This window comes from Cavia porcellus, unplaced genomic scaffold (genome assembly GCF_034190915.1).
Source record: "Cavia porcellus strain 051 isolate PalLab524CR breed Dunkin Hartley unplaced genomic scaffold, mCavPor4.1 scaffold_21, whole genome shotgun sequence".
NCBI classification, from domain to species: domain Eukaryota; kingdom Metazoa; phylum Chordata; class Mammalia; order Rodentia; family Caviidae; genus Cavia; species Cavia porcellus.
The window spans coordinates 64,821,049-64,848,302 of record NW_026947504.1 but is presented as its reverse complement, the minus strand read 5'-3'; the positions used below and the strand labels follow the sequence as shown (position 1 = coordinate 64,848,302).

Here is a 27,254-nt window from a genome sequence, read left to right as displayed (position 1 = left end):
CATATAATACTGTCTTGTGACTGCCTTATTTCACTGACCTCGAAATTAAAACAACATAGATAAAAGTACTTAGCAACAGGCCAGTACAACTGCTTGCTCCTCTACCACAAACCACAAGCCTTTACTGTTTCTGTGGATTTTTTTTTCCCTCCCCGGTGTAAGGAACTGAACTGAGGGCTTTCCACTGAGCAGCATCTCCAGACCTTTAGACCTCAAAAAGAAAAAAAATCAAATTAAATTTTTTATATATATATATATATATATATATAGCCTCAGCCTCCCAGAATGCTGCGATTACAGGTGTGCTCCACAGCTACAGGCTTGGATTTTTAAGCACGGAAATATGATCAATCAGCCACAGGGTTTTAAAAAGCATGATACACCTTTGCCTTGAACCTTTCCAGCGAGATTTGCAAGGTCTACTTTTGTCCCAAAATTTTACCCACTCTGTTAGCAAACTTTCCACCATCTGGACTGCACTTTGTGGCACAAAGTTACTGAACTTGAAACCGCATTAAAATGTGCGCCGTGGATCCCCGCGGGCTCGGACCGGACGGCTTGGCGCGGCATCTGTGAGCCGGAGCGGGCCCCGCAGGCAGACCGCGAGCTCCCGCCTCCGCAGCCCGCCAGGCGGAGGACTCCGCCCCTCGGCCCGCCCTCCGGCTCGCGCCCGCCCGGGGCCGCGCACGCATGGCCGCCGCCGGGGAGCCGCCGCCCGCCGCGGGCCGCCCGCTGCTGCTGTGCTCCGCGCTGCTGGCGGCCGGCTGCGCGCTGGGCCTGCGCCTGGGCCGCGGGCGGGGCGCGACGGACCGCGCGGCGCTCGCCTGGCTGTGCTGCGACGCCCTGGTGCACGGGGCGCTGGTGAGTGCGGGGCGCGCGGCGGGCGGGAGGCCGCCCTTCCCGGGGCAGGGGGCGCGGCCGTGGGGGGGCGCCGCCGGCCGGTGCAGGCGCGCGGACCCGCTACGGGGTTACTGTGAGCTGCTGCGAGGCCGGAACCTGGGCTTTCTTGTTTTTGTAACTTGCACAATGTTGAACTTAAAAAAATGATAACAAAATCTGGACCTGCATCAAGACAAGTAAGAGACTCAGTGCTTTAAATAAGTCACCACCATTTGTTTAGCACTTACTGTGAGCTAGGCACAGCGTTGTATTTAAAATTTCTGATCTTCACCACATCTCGTAAGCTAGATATTATTGTCCCCGTTTTACAGAGGTAAAAGCAGCCCCTGCGAGGTTAGGTAGCTTTCCGTGCCACATAGTTGTCATGATTCTGCATTAGTTTAGCCTCTTGATTCCAAAGCTTGCACTATCACTCCACGCTTTAGGAAACATGTCCTTAAAAAGCCACCATACTTCATGACTAGCCAGTACATTTAAGGGAATTCTATTGAAATTTACCCCAAACACTTTTTAAAGCTTTTTTTGAAAATTAAGCTAACCACCCCCATCTTTTTTCTTTCTTTCTTTCTTTTTTTCAATTTCAGTTAGCTTAAATCTTGGCAAGCCAAACATTTTGGTGTAGCCAAAATCCAAAGTACATATTGAGAAAGAAAAAAAAAAAAACAAAATTGATAATCGTCTCGATTTCTGTATATTAACCAGTTAAATACATTCCCATAGAAGGTGCTGCTGGACTGATGAAATTCCTTTCTTCCTAATAATCAATACATGGAGATAGGAAATCATGAATATTTTCTTCAGTTTAATGTGTATAAAATTAATTTTTAAACTGTCACTTGAATACAAGCTTTCCCAAAGAACAGGAGTGGTACAAATTGCTAGGTCCATTTCAAGAAAAATTTATTATTGTAATGTATTTCAAACACACAAAAAAGGTGTGAAAATACTAAAATATATACTCATATTCCACCACCTAGTTTAAGTCTGCTTTTTAAGTGCAGATCATAATAGGTATCCTGATTGTGGCACTTTGAAGTATGTGTGGAATTGCTGTCCTGTACCCGTGAAATGCCCCCGACATGGCCCCTCCTTGAGTCATATATCTGTCCATGGTGCAAAGTTTTGCACTGTGTGAATACACCGTACCTTAGCTCTTCAAGTCTAAGGTGTACTTTAGACTCAAATTAAACCGCTAAGACCTACAAGAAAAAGGCATGGGTGTATTCTCTTTGGTTGGGAGAAAGGGTGAATTTGGCTCACCCTTTCTCAAAGCAAGTCAGGCATTGGCTTTTCCCTCCTCTGCAGTCTAAGCATCGCATTCTAGACATGCATGAGCATGAGACAAGATATGTAAACAAGAGCCATTGCAAAGAAGTAGCGTGGTATGATTTTAGGATATATATTGTTGGGTTTTGCCCACAGGTGGCAGTTCATAACTCCCACAGTTCTTATTTCCCAAGACTTGAAAAACCAGTGAAAATATTGGCTTTTATCCTTCCTGAAACAGCAGCTTTGGAGCAGCTTCAGAGCAATAAAGGTGACAGACAGTGATGTTGGGGCCTCGGCAATGTTTAGGCCTCAAAAAGCAAGTCTCTCCATGGGCAACAGAGAAACTAGAATTTCACTTCTCTCTTGTGGATCCTAGAAACTAAAAGTATAATCTTCCCTTGGCTTTCTGTCTTGGAGCTGGCCATAAGGAAGTTCGCCGACCTCCCTCATCTTATAGATGATGAAAACCCTATTTAATAAAGGAGGAAGAGGGGCTGGGGATTTAGCTCAGCAGGATAAGCACCTACTTTGCAAGCTCAGGGTCGTGAGTTCGATCCCCGGTACTGATAAAATAAATAAAGGAGGAAGAAAGAAATGATGCATAGAGAGACTAAAAAAAATCCACAGATGGGCCTAGCTGGGTTCCTCATTCAGATTGCTGTCGTTTGTTATGGTTGTAATACAGAAAATATCCCCTCCCCCTGCCACAACACAATATAGGCTTGCTGTGTTGAAGGCTTGATTGCTGATAGGCTTTGGGGAAGTGGCTGAATCACGAGGGCTCCAAGTTTATCAGTAGATTAACCCGCTGGTGAGATCATAATTTGAGGGCATTATGAGGAGATGCTGGAAACAGGAGGTGGGGGCTGAAGAGGGGATCATGGGAGCATGAGCCTTGGGACTGTACCTTGTTCCTGCCCTTTTCTCTCAGGATCCTTCTCTTCTCTCTACTTCCTGGCTGTAAAGAAATGTGTAGCTTTCCCCTGCTGTGCCCTCATGCCATGCTTTGTTTGTTTGTTTGTTTGTTTGTTTGTTTTTGAGACGGGGTCTCCTGTGTGGTCCAGGCTGGCCTTGAACTCACAGTGATCCTCCTGCCTCAGCCTTGAGTGCTGGGATCACAAGCGTGTGCCCCCGTGCCCAGCACTGCTGTGATATTTTTGCCTGCCCTCAGGGCAAAAAGCAGGGGAGCCTGCCAACTATGAAAATCTTTGAGCTACAGTGAACCATTTTTCCTTTAAGTTGAGTTTCTCGGGTATTTTGTGTCAGCTATAGAAAGCTGATTAACGCACCATCCCTTCTTTCCACGTCACACAGTGCAGAGGAGACACGTAGCCCTGGCTGTCAGGTTGGAGTGTGCCTCTGAGAGATAGTCGGAATCTTCTGACAACTTGATCTCTGCTAAGTCACTCCCACACTTCCGTTGCCCCAGAGTTCTGCCTAGGCTTGTTTGTTAGGTTTATAGAAGACTGAGGCTTCATTCCCTCCCCGTTCTGCCTTAACCTATGGGTAGCTTTAGCCTCGGAAACCCTCAGGCCCCCTGACTGCTTAACTCCAGATTAACCCGTGTATTTTGGACTTTGCCTTCTCCAGTTCGTATCACTGTCTGTTCACCTCCCATGACCGCAAGGTCAGTCCCTTCCCTCTACCATTTGCTCCATCACGAGGTCTGAGTGGCCTTTTCACTCAGTCTCCTCCTGTGCTTGTTTTCCCTTGCCTTTTCTGGCATTGCCATCTTTGTGGGTTCCCTCAAGACATCCTTTCTATAAAGTCCTCGTGTTGTCTGCCAGACCTGGGGAATCGCAGCTGGGTCAGCTTAGAAATGCCGTCGGATTGAAAGCGTTCGTGGGGACCTTCTGTCCATTTTCCTTAACAGTCTAGGTAGGCAGCGCTGGCACGTCTGCACACCAAACGTCAGGCTGTTGACACTGTCACTTAACAGTAGGGAGGGAAGTCTGCAGCCCAGGCTCAGAATGAAATCCTGTTCTCATTGGCTGTTCCTCAGTTCCACAAACACCTGAATGCCTGCTTGGGTGCCAGGTAGTGTCCTGGGCGTGGGTAGTGGATGGCCATCATCCTCTTAGAGCTTGTGGGATAGCAGAATTTTGTCCTCTTTCATGTGAAGAAAGTCGTTCCTAATGTCCCTATCAGTGTGAAACCCGTATGCAGATAAATGCTAGAAGTTTATGCTAGGAAATTGACTCATTTCTCTCTGACAACAACAAGGTAAATACAACAGTTCTCAGTTCACAGACTTTAGTGCTTTCCACATTTCTGATCCCAGACTGAGCTGGACAAGAACCGAGTCTAATTCAATGATTAGGTTTAATGTTGACATTATGGGGAAATTTGATTTGATTTTCTGTGGGAAGAATTCAGTTCATGAACAAGGTATCACTGTGTTTCTCTTTAATTCTGGCTATCTGAAAACTGAGAACCACATTAAAGTTCTATAATAACAAGGAAAGGTGGTTTTTATCCAAATCATCATACTGATCTCTGATCTGGATTCTTATTCCTTCTTACCATTATATTGAATGTTTTCATTGTACTTGATGTAAAATATTTTGTATATGGAAGAAGTGTAGGTACTTCGAAAACTTTCAATGCTGCAAAATAATTTTATTTTCTTTGAAATGGGAATAATATTCTAGGGGAAATATCTCAGTCTCCATTTAATTTTTTCTTCCTAATACTAAACAAAATTTCTAATCTTCTGTTTTTGTGGCATGTGCTGGGTGTGTAGGAGCTGTTCATATATTTATTGATATTGAATGAATGGGAGAATAATTTTACCATTTTAACTATATATATATATATATATATATATATATATATATATATGGTTTTTTGTTTTGTTTTGTTTTGTTTTGTTTTTTTATCGGTACTGGGGATCGAACTCACAACCCTGCGCTTGCAAGGCAGGCACCTATGCCGCTGAGCTAAATCCCCAGTCCCATACAATTTATATTTTCAAGCCTCAAATTGTTCATACTTGTAATCCCAGCACTCTGAAGCTAAGGCAGGAGGATTGCCATGAGTTCAAGGCCAGCCTGGCTACAAAGTGAGTTCAATATCAGCCTGAACCCCACAGCAAGACCCTGTTTCAAAAAACAACATCAAAAAATTGTTCACATCTAAGATATCAAAGTTCCAAAATACCAAAGTTCATATTACACAAAATGCCTGCAAGTTACACATTTCAGTGTTCGATGTAAAAATGAGTAACATTTATGGCCAGAACTCTGCAACTTAGACTCAGCCTGCTGGTTATGGTCAAAGTCCCAGAGAACTTCTTGCAGAAACTTCATTGTGCCAGCCCTGGCTTCGGTCCCGTGGTGGGAAGAGCTGTGGCATTCCCAGCACTTTGGGCAGCCTCAGCAGGGGCCCCACCCACAGGCCCGCCCTCTAGTGGCACGGCCTGCTCACAGGCTGAGGGTGCTTCTCAGTCTACTCTGCCTCTCTTGGTTCCCAGGGTCTGAAGACGCTCCGCTCCCTGTTGAGCTGGTCCTCTGACCCGCACCTCTTCTTTCACTTTGTACGACTAAATCTTTCCTGTTACCCTGTCCTCTGTCTCTACCGGCTTTACCTTCCCTTTTTTCTCATCTCCTGTCTTCCAGAAAAATCCCATTCTGAAAAGTTAAGCTCATCTCTCTTTCTGCCACCAAAAGTGAAGAACCAGCAATCTGAAGAGACCGAAAGAGAACTCTACTTATATGTGAACTAAGGGAATTAGGCAAATAAGTGTGCTTGTATATCCCAATTTTTTGTTTTTGTTTTAGGTTTCCCATACTGGGACTTGAACTCAAGACCTTCATATTGAGCTATATCCCCAATCCTTTTTATTCTGAGACAAGTTCTGCCTAAGTCACTAAGTTGCCTGGGGTTGGCTCAAACTTGCAATCCTTGTGCCTCAACCTCCTTAGGTACTGGAATTACAAGCCTGCTCCAATACAACAGGCTTATCCCAAGTTTAAAAAGTGGGAGGAGGACTTTATGTGCATTCTGGAGCTGTGCTTGCTCCCCAAAGCATAGCTCAAACAGCCCCATGTCTGATGCCCAAAGCAGGGTGTATTCACTGTCTCCAATATTCCCATAACTCAGCAAAGCCTCTATCAAACTGTGTTACAAGGGGATTTTGAGATGGATAGGGGAGGCATAACTCTCCTTTAAGGCTTGGGAACAAGGACTGTTATTTTCCCATTTTTATCTCTTCTGTCTTGTGCTCCTTAGCTTGATTCCATCCTGAAAGCCTCAAGATCATTTATGACCATCAGCTCCATCAGCAGATGTACAAAGCAAGCCGGATGAGTGGGGCTTGTCACTCCTCCATGGGTGACTGGTTTCTGTCTATTCCAAATGGTAGTCCCACATCACAACCATGTTGAGGAAAAGATTGCAGAATCTGTGTATTACTTGAGATTTTGCCCGCATGGTACACATATTTTAAGTCATTATCCAGTATGACCTCATTGTTTATTATTTTTGGAGTGGAAGGAAAAGGTGGTGCAGGCTGCTGGTTTTATCTGTAAGATACTTAACAGTGGTCCATGTCGTTCCTGCTCACATTTGGCTGTTTGGCTGCAGAAACCCCTGAGTTCATTTAGTAGAGCTAGATCCAGTGTCGTATGGGTTTATTGTAGAACTGTCACGGTAGCTGGGAACAGCAGCCTGTGGAATCCTGAAAAGAGGCTGAGGTGCAGCTGAGCCTCACAAAGTCTGGAGCTGGAGTTTGGTGCTAAATCCAAGGCAGCTTTCTGTTAGAACGACTCTGTTCCTCTCACATATCTGCATCTCTTTCTGCTGCTAGCAGCTGGCTTTTTCGCTCTTTATTTTGCTGTATCCTGTCACATCTACACATTTCACATGTTAATGTGCTGAGTTTTGTCCCCTCTAAAACGATAAGTCAGAGTTCTAATTCCTCCAATATCCCAGAATGTGACCTTACTTGGAGATAGAGTCCTTATAGAGGTGATTATTAAGATGAGGTCTTCATCCAGTACAAATGATGTCCTTCTAGAAAAAGACAATTTGGGGCACACATTCCACTCTACCCCTAACACACAGGGTGTTATGGTTTGTGTGAGGGTGGCTTTCCAGAGTTGGCAAATCTCCAGTTTATAATTGATTCATTGTCTAGTGCCAGGATTCAGGGTATGAGTGCTGTAACTCACCCTAGGTGGGCAGCCTGCATACAACACCAAGGTTGGAAAAGAGGCTTGCTCCTCCCCTTCTTGCTTTGGTTGCCTTTTGCTGTCTCCCACTGCGATGAACTATTGCCCCTCTGCCCTGCCACCCTGCCTTGGAGCCAGCTGATTACAGACTGAAACCTCTGCAAACTGTGAGCTAACCTATCCCCCTTAACTTTGGGTGTTGAGTATTTTGTCCCAACAACAAGAGAGACCAAGGCACAAGGAGAGACCCTTGTAAACGTGAAGGCAGAAACTGGGCCAGTGCATCCAAAAGCTGAGGATCCTGTACCCGTCAGAAGCCAGCGGAGAGGGGCGGGACAGATTCTGCCTCACAGCCCTGAGAAGTTCTTCCGACACCTTGATTTCAGGCGTTTGAGCACCACAACTGTGAGGCAATGTGTTATGTTGGCTGAGCCTCTCAGTTTGTGGCACTCTGTTGCAGTATTAAGCCCTAGAAAATACACATCACACTTCCTGTTTCTTGAGTTATTTATAATATTGATTAGTTCTTGGCCTCTTATGACTTCTAATACCTATTAGTTCTTAGGATCAATCCCAATTCACTCGCTGTTTTTCAATCAGTGTGCTGCAGGGCTTAGATGTCACTGGTCCGCTTGTCTGTAGAGAGTAGCCTCTTTGTAGGCCAGTGCCTTCTCGAGGAATTAGGTGTGCTTGAGTTAATGCTTCCCTCCTTGTCTGTGGTCCAGTCACTAGCTGCTAAGGGTGTGGCCATTAAACGTAGGTTGTGATCTGTCAGGCCCAGTCTATGCCACAGAAGTCATGTGTGGTCTAGAAAGGGATCTCAGGTAACAGGTAGCCCTCTCCACTGGGTTCTGGGATCTTCCTTCTGATACCAGGCAGACAAGGGGTCATCTACCCTTTAATCCAGTGTCACTTGCCCAAGGTGGAAAGCTCTGATTATAAGAGAGCTCCCTGATGTGGAGTTGAAATTCATCTTTGAATAATTTCAACTCATTGGGCTTATCTCTGCCCTCTGGGAAATGAAGTCTCCGTCCACACGGCACCGTTTTTCTCAATACCGCTTCTCATGACGTGGTTTCTGTCCTTGTCATCACCTTCCCACTTTCTGTAGGTTCCCTTTTCAGTGCAGTGCCGGTTATAACACACTGTCCCAGAGGGGGCCTCACCATCCTTCCAGAAACTCTGGGACAACGTGGTGGGGGCACAGTATGGTCTTTGGGGTGCAATACATAAGACCTTGAGCACCAGCTCTGCTGTTTGCTAGCTGGGAAGTCTTCGGCTGTACCCCTTCCCCATGGCAAATCCTTTCCACAATGAGGAACAGAGGTTTTCTTATCTGTAAACCACGAAGGGTTAAAACGAGGACCAAATAAACCTTTGTAATTTAGTGTGATGCTTCTCGAACTTGAACTTGCATGAATCACCCTAGACAATCGTAGGTTGTGGTTCATGGGTCACGTTTGAACCCCAAGGATACAGGATGCTGGCACTTACCAAAGTTCAGTGAATGCAGTTCCTTTTTTAAAAAAAAATTTTTTTTTAAATTTTCATTAGTATATGTTTGTAGTACCCAATGACTACATTCACCGTGGGGAGTCAGTACATGTACGTAACACATCTCAGTTCTTTTCATGTTCTCTTCCCTCCCATCTCCCTCAAGTTCTGTCTTTCTTTGTCTCTTAGTGACTCCTCTTCAGCAGATTCCATACTTAGGTGATCTGTTAATTTTCCTCCTACTCTTTTGTACCAAAGTGATATGTGTATGCCCAGTAATTAAGATGAACCCTGGCAGGTGTCCTGTCTCATCTTTTGTGTCTGCCTGCACTCGCCTGGGTGTGTTGTTTATGTGTGTGCCTGTGTGTGTAGTGCTGGGGATTTAACCCAGGCTTTACACCTGCTGGGAAAACGCTTTACCCCTGAGCTACATCCCTAGCTTTTTTTATTTGATTTGATACAGTTTCTCAATAAGTTATCCAAGCTGCTGGCCTCAAAACTTACCATCATTGTGCTTCAGTCTCCTGAAGAGCTGGGATTTGCAGGCATGACCGACACCCTCCTCCCCAGCCATCTAATCCTTAATCTGAGAACAACTGTCTCAGCAGAGATGAGTATATTCCTAACAGGGAGATGCTTTCTAAGTCCTAAATCCAGCACTAAGCCTCTGTGTTGTAGGAAGGATAGAACTTCTCTGTTTAAGACACAGAAAGAGCGAGGATAGTTTTGAATGCTCAGTGACAGCTGTCTGCTGGGACATCAAATGGAAATTACCATTTCTTTAGGCGGTTGGGGTCTACGTGGAGGACGTATCTGCATCCCTGTATCCTTGCTGTGGTGAGTCTGCAGCAGCCAATCCCTCCAGAAGCACTGATGTGTGCTGTTGCCCTGACATGGAACAATCCAGTGTGATTAGGCTGAGATTTTGTGAGTCAGCTTTGAAAATGCTAATAAATGTTGACAGGGTTTATGCACTGGTTCTGTTTTCTCTCGACTGTATTATCCCAGTTTCAATAATGAATGCTGCACTGTTTCTCTGAGTCTTCATTCAAACACACTGAGAAAAGGAAGAACTTCACAAAAACAAACTTGACCTCATTTTGTGTTCTTTTTAAAATTTCTATAAAAACATCTTTCTGCTAAATTTTTTGTTTGAGGATAGAAATGAATGAATTGAGCATTCTTTGTAAATCGGTCATTTAATTAGAGATTACAGCAGCTTACACAGCTCCAGTGTTTGTTTTCTCTGAACTTTTGACTCATAACCATCTTGAAAGCTATTAAATATATCAAAATTTCAGGTCTGATTTATATCTGAATGGTTGGACTTTGAGACCATAATCATAGGTGAAATAAATTAAACACACATGTCAATATCACATTCTCTCTCTGGTATGAGAAACTAAATATATAAATAGGAATGTAAAGTGCAGTAGATATCGTGAAATAGGAAGAATCTGTTCAAAAGGGAAAGGAATAGGAGGAGGGAGAGGAAAGGAAGGAAGGGAAAAATGAAAACTGAGCTTTGTGAATGGGAGGGGAAGAGCGTTGGAAAAAAGCATACAGGAGAATGAAGATATGCCACATACAGACACAAATTCTCTATAATGATGTGGTCATTCTGTTTGCCTAAATCGTACTAGTAAACTTAAATTTAAAAAAATTACTATCTGGAATATCATAAGAGAAACTTTAGACTGGCCTTTGCTATTGTAGATTTATTTGCTATATTTTAGTTTTCAAGCTGATTTTTGTTAGTAATTCAATTAAATAATTATAGTTCAAATGTGTGTTAAGTGTCCAGGAAAAGGTTTCCTATATTTTTTAAACCAAATTTTTTAAGCCAAATATCTTGATATATAGAGCTTTAAACTTTTTAAAATAAGTAAACATGGAATATTCCTTATCACCCTCTGGGTTAATAGTAGAAAAAAGCTATTAGGAAGAACTAGAAGGAAGGAAATATTTAAAATATAACTATGTAACATAAACATGAAAAATTTCTTAAAGGTGCCATGGAACTTAACAGGCTTTGTTTCTAGGGAATGAGACTGGAGGTCAAAAGGGAGAGAGACCTTGATTTACCTTTTACTTTGCACCTTTTTACAGTTTAGAAAACACGTTCAGCAGGTATCACTTTCATAATTTTTTAAGTTAGAATATTAAAGCTGTACCACCGGCAGAAACATCAGAGGAGTAAAGAACAATCCTTGCAGCCCCCTGCAGCGCCCATGGAGGCAAGAGAGCGCTTTCTGCATGTCTCCCAGAGCCAGGAGGGCATCCGGGCTAGCGTTTTGCTAGTCCTTTGCCAAAAGGGCTCAGGTCCTTTAAACAGAGAAGGAAGTACTGTTTCCTTTCATCTAAAACATGGCCGTTAGCAGGTGTGATGGAACATGCCTGTAATCCCAGTACTCGGAGGCTGCAGAAGGAGAACTGCCTTGAATTCAGATCTGGGCTGCAGCCTGAAATACATAGCAAGACCCTGTCTCAAAACAAGTCTTTGGCTCTCCTTACTTTTATCCAGATGTCTATGTTAACCCTCAGTGTGCTGCTAAACCCAAATATGACAGTTCCTGTTGGCGCCTAGCAATTCCAGGATGTCATTCTCCCCCACCACCAAGATGAATCCCACCATGCTAGGGGTGGGTGTGGGTGTGGGTGTGGGTGTGTGTGTGCACACTCATGAGTGCGCTCGATGCTAGAAGGCAGTTTCACTCAGCCGTCGTCCCCTGGCCCAAGAGCCTGCAGGTAAGCTAGTTTTCCCTGTGGTTCGCTAGGCCTGGGTAACGGGCTCACAGTTCTGAGAAGGACCACAGAAGCACCACTTTGATAGGAAGTTACATCTGCAGGGAAGACGGATAGTGAAAGGCATGCAAGCTCTTGAGTGCACTCTGCCTGCTGCGTGCTGCAAGAGCCTCTGCTCCCCACTCGATCTGACGGGTACAGACAGATATGTGGGTTAGTGCTTAGTGTCGGGAAAGGTTCTGGAAGGAACAAAGCTTGGACAGTGTGGAACTTCCTTCACACCTCAGTGATCTGAGCCTCTGGCTTACCTGTTGCCGCATGAAGGCACAGGGCCTCTGGGACTGCAGGACAGGTCTAGAGTCCAGAAGGATCGGGCGCCTCTCCCTGGGCTCTCACTGGCAGTGGAAACCTAATTAGGACAAGTTGCTCGCTCTCTGTATCTCTGTCTCTGTCTCTGTCTTTCTCTGACTCTATCTTCCCCTCTCTCTCTTTCTGTCTCTCTCTCTACATATGTATATATACATATATTTTTAATTGTTGAACAATTTCAAATATTCCTAAATGTAGAGCCTGGTACAGGGAACAGAGACATCATTTTTAGATTTTGTGCCCTGGCTTCCTCAGTGGCGTATTTCCTCTCTCGTTCCCTTTTCTCCTTTTTTTCTCCCTCTGTCCTTCCTTTTTCTTTTGTTATTGCTGAAATATTGGAAAGCCAGTCTAGACCTCGTGGCACTTTATCCTTAGGAATCAAGAGTAAGTCTCTCTAAAAAGTCCGCCTGTGCTTCTTCAGGATAAACACCTGCCTCTCTGATTGGTGTCACAGTGGCAGCCGGGACTCCATGCGGCAGCAGCGTGTGCAGTTGGTCAGGTACACCTGGGATCACTGTGGGCTTCCCTTCCCGTGGTCATTGGCACTGAGAGTGCTGGACCCCACGACCTTCCCGTTGGCCCTTCCTGTCACACCTGACCCTCTGCTGATAGATACTCTCCTTGGCCACTGCACAAGGTGCTCACCCACCCTTCAGTCAAGCAACTATAAGTCTTCTAAGTGCCAGACTGAAGGCTTCAGATGAGGGAGAAACTAGCAGAAGACAAAAATGCACGTCTAACTCTGCTTGTTATTCACTCATTGAGGCATTCACTGACTGCCTAGGCAGCTACTGAGAGCTTTACTCTGCTATTTTATCGATTATAGAACTGCAACTCCACGTCCTAGTTATTTCTTGTTGCTTGGACAAAGTACATGGCACCCACAAGTTAAAGGAGAAAAGCTTTTGGCTCACAGTTTGTAAAGGTTTAATTCATAGTCTGCTGGCTGCCATGCAGGGAAGTCTGGCAGAGGAGCCTGGCAGAAGAGAAATAATTCATAGCACGGCGGGCAGGAAGCAGCTGACTTCCCTCTTTCCCTTTTTGTGCCATCCAGACTACAAGTTGATTGGTTGTTAACTAGTCACACGCTGATGGATCATCTTTTCAATGAACCTATCACCCATACCTTCCTTCCATGAATTCATACTTTATAGTAAATAAGCTATAAAGTGCTTTTTTTGTATTAATGTTATTTCTAGATTCTGGACTAGGAAGTTTGTGTTAACTGGAAGACTCAATAGTGGAAAGTTATTAGATGTAAAAGTCTTTAATCATAAGATACAGTACTAAACCACTCATCAGACTGTTTTCAGTATCACACACCCAAACTCCAGACACCTCTCAAAAGCCCTACCTATGAGCACATGATGCTTTGGGGTGACATCTAGACATAAACATAACACTAAGAGAAACAGAAGTACTGTAGCTGGAAATATAAAACAGCAATCTTTTATAATTCACTCCTAATATACAAAGGGAATTAGTTCAGGACTACCTGAAACCAAAATCCACGAATGCTTAAATTCCTATGTTATAAAATGGCATAGTAACTGCATATAAAATACATACATTCTCTTGTATGCTTAAATCACCTCTGGGTGAGGTACACTACCCAACACAATAGATGTTATACTGTACTGTTTAGGAAGTCATAACAAGGAAAGCAAGTCAGATGCAACCTTCACTGGCCTAACTAGAATTTTCAGCTATGGTTAATCCAGGGGTAGGGAACGCACGGATACAGTGGGCCAATTGTGCTTGGTTTTGTAGTGTTCAATCTTTACCATGTCTGGAGTCTCTTTCAAACCCTGGTACGGCAGCAGCCCGCCATGGGTGCTCTTCACCTCCTGCCTTTCCTCGCTGACCAGTGGCTTTAGTCCAGACAGCTGGGTCTTGACTGTATCTTATGAATAAGTCATAAAACTATATCTTATGATTAGTTACTTACTTGACCCAGAGAAAAGCCAAATATTTGTGGATCTGTTTGGCTTCCTTTTTATAGGACACATAAGAGCTGTGTCCCTGTGAAAGGCCACTGTACCAGCCAGGAAAAATATGACCTGCCACTTAAACAGTGCCACATTGCCCCATGTCTGTGATGGTTCTCTTTTCCCTATTACTTAAGAACATTTTCTCCAAATGTTCTTATGTAAGGACCCATTTCCTCCCTGCTATGGCTAAGAAAAATTTGGGAGCAAAGAAAATTAGATGACTCAGCTAATCCCTCCTGGTCCAAGGATAGCTGTGCGAGGTCAGGAGAATCAGCACAGCCTTGTCTGGAAGCTCACTGTACGCTATTTGTGTGTTTGGTGTTCGTTGCATGTAATCAACACACAGGCCCGCACTCAAGGAGCTTTGTAGTGAGGCAGGTAGACAGAGGAAACTTTGTCCTGCAGTCTAGAGAGTGCGTGAAAGGACTCTGTTCGGGTCTGTAGTTGGCCTTAAAGTGTGAGGAGTCGCTGGGGGCTTACTGACCCAAGCGAAGGTTACTGAGCAACAAGGGGGCAGGCACTTGAGACTCACTGCAGAATAGACCCCTTGCTCCCGTGATAGGTTGACGGATCTGTTCTCAGATTCTTGTCGTGGTGTTCTTTGCCCTGCTTTGCCCAGACCTTTGACTTCGGCAGAATTATTGGTTAATCTTGCCCATGAGACAGTCTAGTCAGGTACTACTGTGGTTTGGATATGGTAGGATATGGCCCTCAAAGCTGGTAGAACCTTAACAAAGTGTAGTCTACTGCACGGTAATTGGGTCAGGGATGCCACCTAGGAAGTCACTGAATGCTGATCTTGAGGAGTGATTTAGTTCCTGGGAGAGCAAGCCTGGCTCCTGAATCCTGCTTGCTTCCCATTTGGCTGTGTGATCTCTCCCTCTCCCACAGGCTCCTGCCATCTGCCATGTTGTAGTGTTGCCAGAAGGCCCTCACCAGAGCCAAGCAGATGCCCTTCTGGAGCTGTGAGCTCAGTAAAGCTCTCCTGTGTATAGTACCCAGCCTCCCACGGAGCAAGGGAAAATGGACTCGTAGCTCCATTTTAAAGCCTTTACATTCTTGGCTAGACAAATGAACAACTCAAAGATGGACAAAGAATTTGAATAGGCATTTCACCAAAGACACACAGAGAGTCAATAAACACATGAAAAGATTCTCAATATCCTATTAGGGAGCTGCAGATTAAAATCATAAGATAACACTTTCAATCTAGTAGGCTGACTATTGAAAACAATAACAATAAAGAAAACAGAAGCACTGGGGAAGGATGCAGAGAAGCTGGAACTGTGGGACACGGCTGGTGAGAGCATAAATTGGTAGCAGCTGCTGTGGGCACTTTTCCTAGGTTCCCCACCTGTATCATTTTGCAAAATAGTATAATGTCCCAACCAGGTTATGGACATTAATACAGCCACCTGATTCAGACTTGTACTCACACAAACACACGTGTGCGTGTTAAATTGTGTATGATTTTATCAGTTGGATAGGCCTATGTATCCATTGCATTAGTCAGGACACAGAGCAGTTCCAACACCACGAGAATCCTAGTGTTTCTTTTTAAACTATACACAGAGAGAGAGAGAGAGAGAGCCCCTAACTCCTAGCAACCATTAATATTTTCTCTAAAATGTGTCATTTTGAGCCAGGGAGGGTGGTACACACCAATAAATCCAGCACCCAGGAGACTGAGGCCACAAATTCAAGGCCAGCCTAGACCCTATCTCAAAAAACCCAAAATCAAATCAAATCTATCTTTTCAAAAAATGTTATAGTAAGTAGGGATGTGGCTCAGTGGTAAAGTGTCTGCCTGCTACACAGAAGGCCCGGCTTTGATTCCCAGCACCACAAAACAACAAAAAGAGTTACATTCAGTGGAATCATAATATATTAATCTTTTTACTCAGCATCGTTTCCTGGAGAGCTATCTAAATCACTGAGAGTATCACTCATTGGTTTCCTCTTATTGTGAGTAGCCAATGATTTGAATGTACTTTGTGTAACCATTCACCGCAGAAGGACATTCAGGTTTTAGCTTGCACAAATAAAGCTGCTTTGAACAGCTGTGTCCATATTTTTGTGTAAGCCTAAGGCTTAATATCTTTGGCGTCAATACCCAAGTATGAAGTTGCTGGACTGCATGATCACATCCTCACTAGCATTTGGGGTAGCCGTTTTTTATATGAGCCATTCTGATAGCTGTGTGGAGATATGGTCTTTATTTGTATTTTCCTAGTGTCAAACATTTTTTTCATGTGTTTATTCACCATCGCTATATTCTCTTTGGTGAAATCTCTGCTCTGTTTCTTCGGGGGTGGGGGGAGTGCCAGGGATCGAACTCACGATCTTGCATTTGCCAAGCAGGCACCTGTGCCGCTGAGCTAAATCCCCAGCCTCTGCTTCTTTTTAAAGCTATCTTATTTTTTTATCTCTCTGTCCCCATTCTTTGTGGTACTGCTCTACATTCTTGGTTCTTTATAATTTATTTATTTATTTTGGGGGGTTTTTTCAGGCAGAGTTTCACTACACGGTTCAGTCTGACCTTAAACTCACTTTGTAGCCCAGGCTGGCCTTGAACTTGCAGCAGTCCTTCTGCCTCAGCCTCCTGAGTGCTGAGATTATATGTGTGCACCACCACGCCTGGTCTATAATATTTTAATTTAGAGACAGGTCTGGCTAGGTCAATAAACCTTTTCCCTCCTTTAACTCTAGATTTTGTGTATTTTATCTCAGCAACAAGAAACAAGTAACTAAAACAGGATATTAATATAGTAAGAACTATACAGTACATTCTAAAAGCCTCTACAGGGCAGTCTTCATTTTAAGTAATTCATTATGCAAAGTTTTTGTTAATTAAAGGTTAGCAAACACTAAACACAAAACATCTTCCTAGGTTCCTGAGGATTCTAAGATGGAGATGACTATTCCAGCCCCAAAGGTAGATGATTCAATGGAAGCAGATAATCCATAACAAGCTGATGGGAACATAAATTTAGTAACGAAAGTTAGAGGAGAGTGAGAAATTAATCCTCACTAGGACATTAAGAGAAGAATTTTTGGAAGAAGGGGCATTTAAACTGAAATTTTACAAATGAGTAGAAGTTTAAGAGGTGGGTCAAAATGGAACAAATTTCACAAAAGAAATCTTTTTCAGAGTTGGTGCTCAAACCCGGGTGAGCACTTCCACTGAGCTGTGTTCCAGCCCTTTGTATTTTTCATTTTGAGACAAGTTCTTGCTGAGTGACTTAGGCTGCCTTAAACTTACAGTCCTCCTGCCTCGGTCTCCTGAGTCTGCCACTGCACTCCGCCGAAAGGGAACAGATTGGTCTGACACTCAGATCCCTGCCTGTAGTTAGTTTCCAGGTCCACTTCTTGCTCCTATCCAGAGTTGCTCCTGAGGAAAGGTCTTCACTCTAGTGGCAGAATATTTTGTTCATGAGTTCAATTAGAGAGGTACTGGGGAAGGTGCATCTAGTTTTTGGATGAGTTCTACAATCTAATTTTAGAAAGTCTTTCATCCTATAGATGGACAATGTGAGGCCAGAGAGACTCGAATTCGGTCCTGCCCCATCGCCTTTCCTCTGTCTAGAAAGTTCCCAAGTCATAACAAGGCAGTGATGGGGTTTCTCACTAAAACATTTAAAAATTAACTGTTGTGAAGTAAGTGGACTGGGGAGAATTGATTTCATAAGTACCAGTATTTTTATACAAGTCTCCTTCAAAGGATGTAATTTTTATCATATACTTGAATAAGGCACATTTATCACTTAGGTGACTTTTAAAGAGTGTCAGGAAAAAAGGCTGAGCATGGTGGTGCACTGGTCAGCACTCCGGGAGGCCGATGTGGGAGCGTCACAAATTCAAGCCCAGCCCAAGTTAGTCACTTAGAGACCATGTCTCAAAAAAGAAGCAAAGGAAGTGGCTTGCTGTAAAGTCCCTGGTTTCAGTCTCCAGGACCAGAAAAAAAAAATGTGTCAACACTGAATAAACAAGCTTCAAGCTGTTCGAGCTGGGCATGGTGGTGTATGCCTGTCGTGCTGGGAAGCACGCAGGAGGCTGAGGCAGGAGAAGCCTGAATTGCTCAAAAAAAAAACCACACAGAAATTAGAATGGTTGGAAGCTAGATGATAATTATGAGGTGGGGGAAAAATCATATTTCTTTCAATCAGAAAAAAAGGCAATTAAAAGCTGTAGAATAAGCAAAATATTTTATAGGTAAGTCATGGCTCAGATGTGAAGCAGATTATACTATAGCATGACTTTGAGACATAAAGAAAGGATATTCCATGTCTCACATTTTCCTTAAGTGATACAGGAGTCAAGATACTGATTTGTAGAGAAAGAAGGTGACACTGCAGTGAATAATACTTAGGTAATCACGGCATTGTAAGTGCTCTTTAGGATCCATTTGGAGAAAACAAGCATGTTTACAGAACAAGCGTGGGAGCACAGTCCGTCTCCCCAGTGTCTGTGCCTGCGAGGTGGACAGCAGGTGAGAGCTGGGGCTCCCATGCTCTCCTCACGCAGCTGGAAATCTGGATACCGCGCCACACTGCGGAATGAGCAAGCCAGGGTTTCAGTTTATTAGTAAGTTACACATCTGGGTGACTGATAGGAGAATGGCATACTTGTCAAAACCCGGAAGGACTGGGAAGGAGAGAAGTACTGTATGTCAATTAAATAATGGCTTTTCAGGTTGAGCAGCCTCAAGAAATAACAGCATATTTTGCGTTAGGAATAATCACCAGAGCTGGTTAAAGTGCCGGCTCTGGGAAGCTGAGAGAGTTTCACGGCCAGGTAAGCAGTCGCTTTGGTGAAAAGAAATGAGAAAAAACTATTGTATTGACTAGCAAGCAAATTTATTCAAAGGAGCAGATGCCCCAGGAAATTTGAGTTTTTCTGCTTTATAAAAATTAGGCAGAGCTGAGTGTGGTGGCTCACGCCTGCAGTGCCAGCACTCGGGTGGCTGAGGCAGGATTGCTGTGAGTTGGAGGCCAGCGTAGGCTACAAAGTGAGTTTAAGGCCAGCCTGAATTGCACAGTGAAACTCTATCTCAAAAAGACAAAGAAAAAAAAAGTTAGTCAAAGAAGCACTTCTGTGATGGGGAATTACAAAGTGTAACAAGTACTTCATTATCTAACATCAAGAGAAAACCAGTACGCATGCACTTGAAATTTTCATAAACTCACCCTTATGTGGGTGCAGGGAACCCCTCAACTGTGGTATAGAAATTTGCCATTTTTGTTACATAGAGAATTTAGGTTTTAGAGGGATTTTTTGGTTTATTTTCTGTCCTGAGATAAACAAAATGAACTGCTATGAGATTCTTCGAAAGATCTAAGGTCTCTGGAATTATCTAGATCTTGTTCTATTTACTGAAACAGTTAAGCTGTTCACTAATGTGAGAGTTTCACTTTTTTTTCCATGTGTGAAGATGGTTCTGACTTTATGATGCCAATCACTGAAAAATGACATTCACTGTAACTTAGCCTGGGACATAGCCCTTGCTGAGTTCCAGGTTGCCAGACTCCGACATTGCGCCTGCAGGTCTGTGTTGGTGTTGACTCCCTGGCCGCTGCCCAGCATGTGGGACCTGGCTGATGCTCCTGTATCAGGTGCTGTGTCTACAGGGCGGTCCCTGGTACCATCCTGAGGTTGTGACTCTAAACTAGAGCATGTCTTTATTCTCTTCTCTCTAGGAAGGCCCTTTTGTCTACTTGTCCTTAGTAGGAAACGTTGCCAATTCTGATGGCTTGATTGCATCTTTATGTAAGTAATTTAAAACATTTGTATTTCAAATGTTGGAGATTAATTCTAAATGTGACTGTCAATTAAATGAATACCTGTATCATATACTGTATGATTCTATGTCTAAGAAATGTCCAGAATCAAATAATTCGATGGGCACAGATAAAAGATTAGTTATTGCCTACGGCTGGGGGTGAGGGGAGGAACCTTGAATGGGTCAGAGTTTCTTTGGAGCGGGGTAATGCAGTGATCTAAATTCAACTGTGGTGGTTCAGACCTGTGGGTGTCTTAAAGCCCAGAATTACACCTCAGTAAAACTGTGTATTAAAATCATTTATGTGAGTGCAGTTCAAAGAGTTTGTGGCATTTAAATTGGGTGGATTTTTTTTCATACTTTTAGTATCAACTTTCTTTTTGTTGTACATCAATATTTATATTCTTGTAAATCCCCAAACTCCTCCTGCCCTGTGGTTATTACCTACTTTCCCTGCTTCTTCCTGCCTGAGAAAAATCAGCCAATCAGTTAATATCGACTTCCCACCATGCCAGTGTCAATACTGACAAGAAATGAGCCACCTGGCAAGCAGCATCTTTGCTGTTTTTGTAAAGCTGCCTTGCTCGGGATAACTGCATTCAGATTCTGGGATGTAATTCTACATCACCACACCACTGCCACCGACCCCATGGTAGTGGGGATTACACCCCGGGCCCATGCGTATGTCACCAGGAAGCTGGGTCTTGACACAGTGAGAGCCAGCTTCTCACTTCTTGGTCCTCAGTTCTTTGAGCCCTGGATGAAAGAATTCATTCAAGACACATATGCAGCCATGCAGAAGGATAGGCAGAATGTGATGTTAAGTAGATAAAAAGTTACAGCTTCAAGCAAGAAGACAGGAAGCTGCACAAAAACACCTGCACCGATACCTTGTTTGTGCACGCAGAAGTTGCCCGTGGGGCCAGGGACCTATGGTGACTGTGCTTGTCGCTCTTTCTCTTAGAGGTTACTTTGGAGTGTTGATAGCTCAGAACTATTTTCCTAATTGTTTTTGGGTGGTCGGAGGGGCCTTAGTCATATAAGAATCTAAATCAAGTTTCAGCCCAAGGAGTTCTGGTATCATTGGGTATAGGCCATGCACTGGGGAATACTGTGTGCCTTAGGTTGTAGAGATAGGTGGCCCTGAAGGAATGTGCTCGGTGTGTAACTTCAAAATGTGTACAAACTACAGCTGTGCTTCTGAAAACATTTGGGGACTCTGAGTCTTCTTGGGAGAAGAACTGCTGCTTCAGTTCCTGGGCTAAGCTCAGTGCACCTGTGCTAGTCAGTGTTTAGGTTAAACGTTGCCAGCGAATGGCTGCTGAATCCCAGAGCCTGAAGGACCCAGCCTGAGTGAGCATCCCTCCCTGATGAGTGTCCCTCTGGGCCACTGTCACAGAAGAAGCTGCTACCTTTCACCCTGGCTGCCTTGCCTAGCATTAAAGAAAATGAATAGCCCAGATTTAGCCCAATTCTGTGAATGTTGATGTCTAATATGTTCTTTTTGGATCATCTTCACCTAAGAGAAGTGAAAACTCCTTTAATGAAGATGCCTTTTTTTTTTTTTTTTTAACATAAAAGCAAAACCCCAATAGAAAAAGTAAGTAAGTACTTCCCAGACCCCAAAATGGACAAAATTACCAAATTCCTCAAATAGGTTCTGATCAGAGAGTGTGGGCCAGGACAGCCTAGCCGTGGCCCTGTGTGCTGTCCCTGGCTCCCGGCTGCAGCCGGGCTGTAAGCAGGGTGACCCTCACAGCAGTGGGTTAGTGGTGGAAACCTCCGGCCATCAGTTTTATGTTTTCCTACTAAACCTCAGCTTATCCCCAGTTACCAATCCTAATATAAATGGAAACACTCACACCATCACACTTTCTAATGCTCTTATTTGTCCTTTAGCTGTAAACAAATTGTGTAACTAGCCAGGGAGGGGGTCAGAGTTCAGCAGCAGAGGAGATGTCAGAGGCTTCGCAGGCAGCACTGTGCAGGGCAGGGCCTTCACTCTTCCTGCCTTTCTCGCCGTGCCACATGCTGTTTTCAGCCCTGGCAGCATAGCTGTAGCCCCAGATGCACTATTCTGTCAGTGCCAGACCTTTGCACAAGCACCTTCTCGGGACACCCAGATTGCTCTCTAACCAGAGTCCTGATTTGTGATATAAGACCTGACGTCAAGCTTCAGTCTCCTGTGTGCCTTGACGTCTGGAAAATACAGAGGAGTGATGGCAAACCTCTGGCACATGTGCCACAGTGGGCTGTTTGTATCATTGAAAGCTCTGAAAGGGTTGCCATCACCAAGCTAGGAGTCCCCTCCTGATTCTTCAGTGCCTACTTGTCCTCACTGAGTGGCCTCCAGGTCCCTGCCAACCTGTGCGCTTATTCAAACAGGCCAGCACAGCCTCTCACAGCACCCAGGGTGCAGCCCCTCCTCCTGTTCCTGGCAGCCCACCTTGGCCCTGCTGCACCCCTGCATGGCCCTGTGCAGCACGGTGCCCCCTCCTCAGCCTGTGTGTGTGACTGATCAACCACCATGTCTTTCACCTGTCCAGTGACAGCTGTTACATGTGCAGCCATCTCTGTGATCCTCGTGGGATCCCTCCCCTCCCTTACCCAAGACACCCCTCCAGAGAACCTCCCTCCATCTCCCTCTTCGGGCTTGAGAGCCTCCTCCTCCGTGTCCCCATGTTCTCCGTTTAGTACAGATCTCGCCTCCCTACAGTGAGCTACCCAGCTGGCCTCATGACATGCTTGCTACTGCATTCTCCAGGCCTGGCGGAGAGCCTCCCACATGCTCAAAAAGATTTGTTGAATTAAAGAATGAATGAATGAGCCGGACGTGGTGGCACACATTCATGTCACCCTGGCTACCCTGGAGGCTGAGGCAAGGATAGCCAGCTCCAGGCCAGCCTTGGGCAACATAGCAAGATTCTGTCTCAAAATTAAAAGGAATAAAAAAACGGGGATGCAGCTTAGTGGTAGAGTACCCCGAGTTCAGTCCCCAATATTTAAAAAAAAAAAAAAAGAATGGAAAGGTTTTTTTCTTAACATCTAAACTCCAATTATTCTGTTTCCTAAAACACTGACATTTGATATAAGTAATGATTTGGGTGCTCTAGCTGGCACAGTTTACCGGTTGTGTGAAGGTTTAGGTTTATGGAGGAAATGTTTCAGTATTCTGTTGTTTTCCTGTTAGTGCAGTCACTTCGGAGCATGGTAGACAGTCAGCTAAGGACAGGCTGATGGCTCTGGTGGCCTCCGGCAAGACCTCCCTGCAGCCTGTGCCTGGTGTGTTATCTCATTAAATAGCGAGCCTTGTTTATTGTCCTTTCTGTCAGGACAGCCTTTCATGAGAAACTTTTTCGTGCTCCTGAGGGATCAATCCTCTGGCCATTATGAGGCTTTCAATGCTCAGAGTTTTTCAATGCTCAGATCAGTAAGATACAAGGGGCTCATTTTTGCCTTTTCATGGTAATGTGAGAGCAGTCTTCGAAGGCAGAGGGGAGCTGAGGCCATCCACTTCCCACTCTCATCATTGGAGGTCTTAGATCCAGCATTGGCCACCCAGTGAGAAGACGTGCTGACTAATGGTGCGATCTAGAAGACACATTCTGATCTCAGGTCTGGAAAAATTCTTAGGGCACAATTAAGGCCACTGCAGGCAAACGCTGCCTCCGCAGGGCAAGCTACAACACCCCCTCATCTACGTCAGAGTCATTCTACATCAGGGCTTAGTTTCTCTTCATTTACAGTAACAAATTATTTTTAAATAAACATGTCCTTAATGACAGCTACTCACATCTAAATTATCCTTTAAATTGAAATTTTAAACCAAGCCACCTTCTAAGCATTTATAATATATCTATCAGGATTGTTACTAGAGATTTGTGTGTGTGTGAAATCTCACTGTGTTGAATTTAGAATTGTGCAGCTTACAAGGAAAGGTGAGGGGTAGAGAGAGTGCATATGTGCAAGCACTGAGGAACTGTGTATTGTTTTATAAAGACAGCATGCTATTGTTATTCCTGCTTATGTTGGGGGCAAATGCATGTTAGCCCGAGGGCGTCCCCTGCCTTCTACAAAGGCATTGTGAAAAATGCAGCGTAGTGAGACAAAGTTCACCTTCGTTAGAGGAAAAAGTTATTTCATTAACTCAAAAAACCTGTTTGCTGGTTAAGTAAGAGTATTTTTTGAGTAAGAGATATTTTGTCCTCAGGGAAAGAATACGGCAAAGCTGATACAAGGTGGCTTTATCTTGACCCAACCATTGTGTCTGTGGAACTTTTGACTGTCGTCCTGGATGGGCTTCTGGCATTGCTCCTCATTTATGCCATAGTCAAGGAGAAATACTATCGGTAAGTGCTTTTCTTCTGTCAGGCTGAAAAGAGGAGGAACATTAGCTGTCCCAAAGGCTAACTGACGTTTAGAGAAAGTTATGACCTCCCTTATTTGTGGAGAATAGAAATGAAAAATGTTTAATATTAGATAAGGGTCATGATGTCACTAGGATAATTTTGTATCACTTGAAATTTAAAAATATGAGAAATAAGATTCTGTAACACCACTGTCATTTCTACAGGCAAGATGATTGGCCACTGTATTAGTCCCTTTCATTTCTCAGGGACAACACACCTGGTACCCAAAACTTTAAAGAGAAGAGGTTTATTTGGCTCATGGTTTCAGAGAATTTGGCCCTGCATGTTCAGTAGTCTCCAGGGCAGGAATGGCAGGGTGGAAAAGGGTGATGCAGGAAAGGTGCTCCAACGCATGGTAGCCAGGAAGCACAGAGTGAAAAAGAGGGGAACGGAGGACAAGAGCACCCCCTTCCTTCCAGGCTGGGCATGGTGCTGCAAGGTCCTGTAATCCCAGCACTTAGGAGGCTGAGGCAGGAGGATCGAAGCAAGTTCAAGGCCAGCCAAGACTATGTAGTACATTCAGGACCAGCCCGAACTACAAAACAAAATACACCCTTCCAAATCATGTCGCTGGTGACCCACTTCCACCGGGCTGGCTCCACCGCCTACCAGCATGTTCAGGTGTGAACTCACCGGTGGATTAATGCCCCATGATCCAATTCAAAAGCCCGCCTCAGAACCCACGAGACTTTTAGGGGACATTGTTTTGACCTAAACAAACAGCCATATTTCAGAGGAAAAAAAAGCATAATATTTCCATCTTCTTTCCCAAAATCTCTTTAGGAAAAAGCTATCCCACTTGACATAAGAATAGCTTCTGTTACATACTTCTAAAATACTTGTGCATGATAAATGAGAGACCGTTTCAGAAGCAGATTGTGGAGGGCATAAGAAGGCAAAGGCTGGAGAGGAGGAAGCTGAAAAACTAAGCATGTGCTGAGTCAGATCCAAGGCTCTAAATTTGTCTTCCCGTTGTCCTTCTGCGGGACAGGGTGGCTCGGTGTGGCAATCCCGGGCATGCTTCACTAAAACAACATCTGGAAGCATAGCTGCATTCCATTTTCTACTTTCTTACATTGAAGAAGCTTTATGTAAAGCTTCATCGTAAAATCTCATATTGAAAGGGGCCTTCACGGCCATTTAATCCACTTTTTTGCCCACTCAGTTTTCAAATAGTAGAAATTAAACTTATGCTTGGTGGCTTCACAGTTTTGGCTCTATGTCCAGACCGCAGATTTGCTACCTGTACCTGTGATCTCAAGTATTTATATTTGCATCATGGAATATTCACTGTGGGCAGGCTCAGTGTTTGGCCCTTTACCTCATTAAGTGTTTGCAACGCTGTTTGAGGAAGAGCTGTCCTTGTATATTATACTGGGGCTCATGGAGAGGTACATACCCAGGTCTTCCCCTCCCTGGGCTCCGTGTGACCCCACTAAATCTTCCTCACAATAACTGAGGATACCCCCAGAGTCCTTATTTAATGCAGAGAATATGCTAGAAAGGGGAATATTGCTTCTCCAAGGAAAGAATGAGTTCTCATTAATTAGGTTACCTTGCATTACACAAAACCTGAGGTTCCACTTCAGAGAGGTTTTTGTAAGACTGCCTTGTGGTGAAGACCGTAGGGAAGGCTGCTCTTAGAAAAGACGTCCTGATTCAGCGTGCTGAACTGTGCCGAGCTGGCCCTTTCATTCTTTGCTCTTTCTCTCCAACAGGCATTTCATCCAAATCAGCCTGTGCGTGTGTGAGCTGTATGGTTGCTGGATGACCTTCTGCCCAGAGTGGCTTGTCGGAAGCCCTAACCTCAACACCAACAGCTGGATGTACTTCTGGGTCTACCTGGTATTTTTTAATGGTGTGTGGGTTCTAATTCCAGGACTGCTGCTGTGGCAGTCATGGCTGGAGCTCAAGAAGATGCATCACAAAGGAACCTATGTAGGGAAAAAGTCTTGGTAAATTTTCAAAATCATAAACACTACTGTCTTGCTTTAAGAGCCAGGAGGGACCAAACAGTTCAATCTGTACTTTGTGTATTATTCTGAGCAACCTATTTCAAATTGCTTGTAAGGTGGCAAGTTTCTTCTTCTCCTTCTCCTTCTCCGTCTCCTTCTGCTCCTCCTCCTCTTCCTCCTCCTTCTTCTTAATTAAATGGCAGTATAAGGAAAAGAGGGTCTGGGTGTGTAACTCAGTGGCAGGGATCTTGATTAGCATCTGCAAGGCTTTGGGTTCCATTCTCACAACTATAAAAAAAGGGGGAGAGAATTAATTTCAACTTTTAAGTTGCAATAATGTCACACTTAATTGTACATTTTTGCAGCTGGCATTAATTGTTCCACATTAATAAAGCCAATTATAATAGAACATTGTTGAGAGCGTTAATTTTTTTATTCCAAAGAACAGTTGCTTCCTCCTGTAATCTTTCAGTAGTCTCTTTTGGTCACCTTTGTAAAACCAAAATGAAATGATCCTTCTGTTTTACATTGGTACTTTTCCATATTTGTGAACCCAACAGAACCATAATAGTAGAAACTTATGAGTAGGCTGGGTAAGTGCGGGGGCCCCACAGACAGATGAGTGGTTGTCTGTCCTTTTTCAAGATGAAAGATTTGAGATACCTTACAGAAATCTATGTTATGATAAAAAAATCAAGAATGGCATGCAGGAAAATGAGAGTAAAAAGTAATGAGAGGAGCATAAAGTTAACATGCAAAATGTCAGTATTTTAGCAATAGTTTTGGCACTTACCTTCGGGACCTGGAGAGAAACACAACCATATTGTGTTTCAGAAAACTCGAATCCCAGGAGATTATTACAGTAGTTCCCTCCGGGGTGGGGAGCAGGTATTCATATTAACTTGTTTAGGGGCCAGGGATATATCTCAGTGGCACAGCGCCTGACTTCAAGCATGAGGTCCTGAGTTCAATTCCTGGTACCAGAAAGAAAAATCATATATATACTCCTTTAACACCTGCCTTTCTTACTAGATCTTAAACTCACAACAGTATCCTTCACCCAGAAAAGAGTCTGGCCTGAGAACAGTCATTTGGCGGGTAGTAGTGGATGATGTAGCTCAGAAAGCTTGGTCTACATCCCACCTCCTCTACCGGCCGCTGTAGCTTGGATC

General features: G+C 44.1%; 1 protein-coding gene across 1 annotated transcript; it reads left to right on the top strand.

The window, feature by feature from the left end:
• The first annotated feature begins 675 nt into the window (after nucleotides 1-675).
• Ebpl (EBP like) lies at nucleotides 676-26,491 on the top strand. Its single transcript, XM_063232807.1, has 4 exons — nucleotides 676-861; nucleotides 19,636-19,705; nucleotides 23,929-24,067; nucleotides 25,846-26,491. The coding sequence occupies exons 1-4, from the start codon at nucleotides 691-693 to the stop codon at nucleotides 26,084-26,086; spliced, it is 621 nt and encodes a 206-aa protein (XP_063088877.1). The 5' UTR covers nucleotides 676-690; the 3' UTR covers nucleotides 26,087-26,491.
• Nucleotides 26,492-27,254: the final 763 nt, after the last annotated feature.

Excerpts from the sequence above, each read along its gene's own strand:
- Ebpl (XM_063232807.1), top strand. The coding sequence starts at position 691 with ATGGCCGCCGCCGGGGAGCCGCCGCCCGCCGCGGGCCGCCCGCTGCTG. Across the intron at positions 862-19,635 it reads CCCTGGTGCACGGGGCGCTG|GAAGGCCCTTTTGTCTACTT; the intron begins GTGAGTGCGGGG and ends TCTTCTCTCTAG. Across the intron at positions 19,706-23,928 it reads TGGCTTGATTGCATCTTTAT|GGAAAGAATACGGCAAAGCT; the intron begins GTAAGTAATTTA and ends TTTTGTCCTCAG.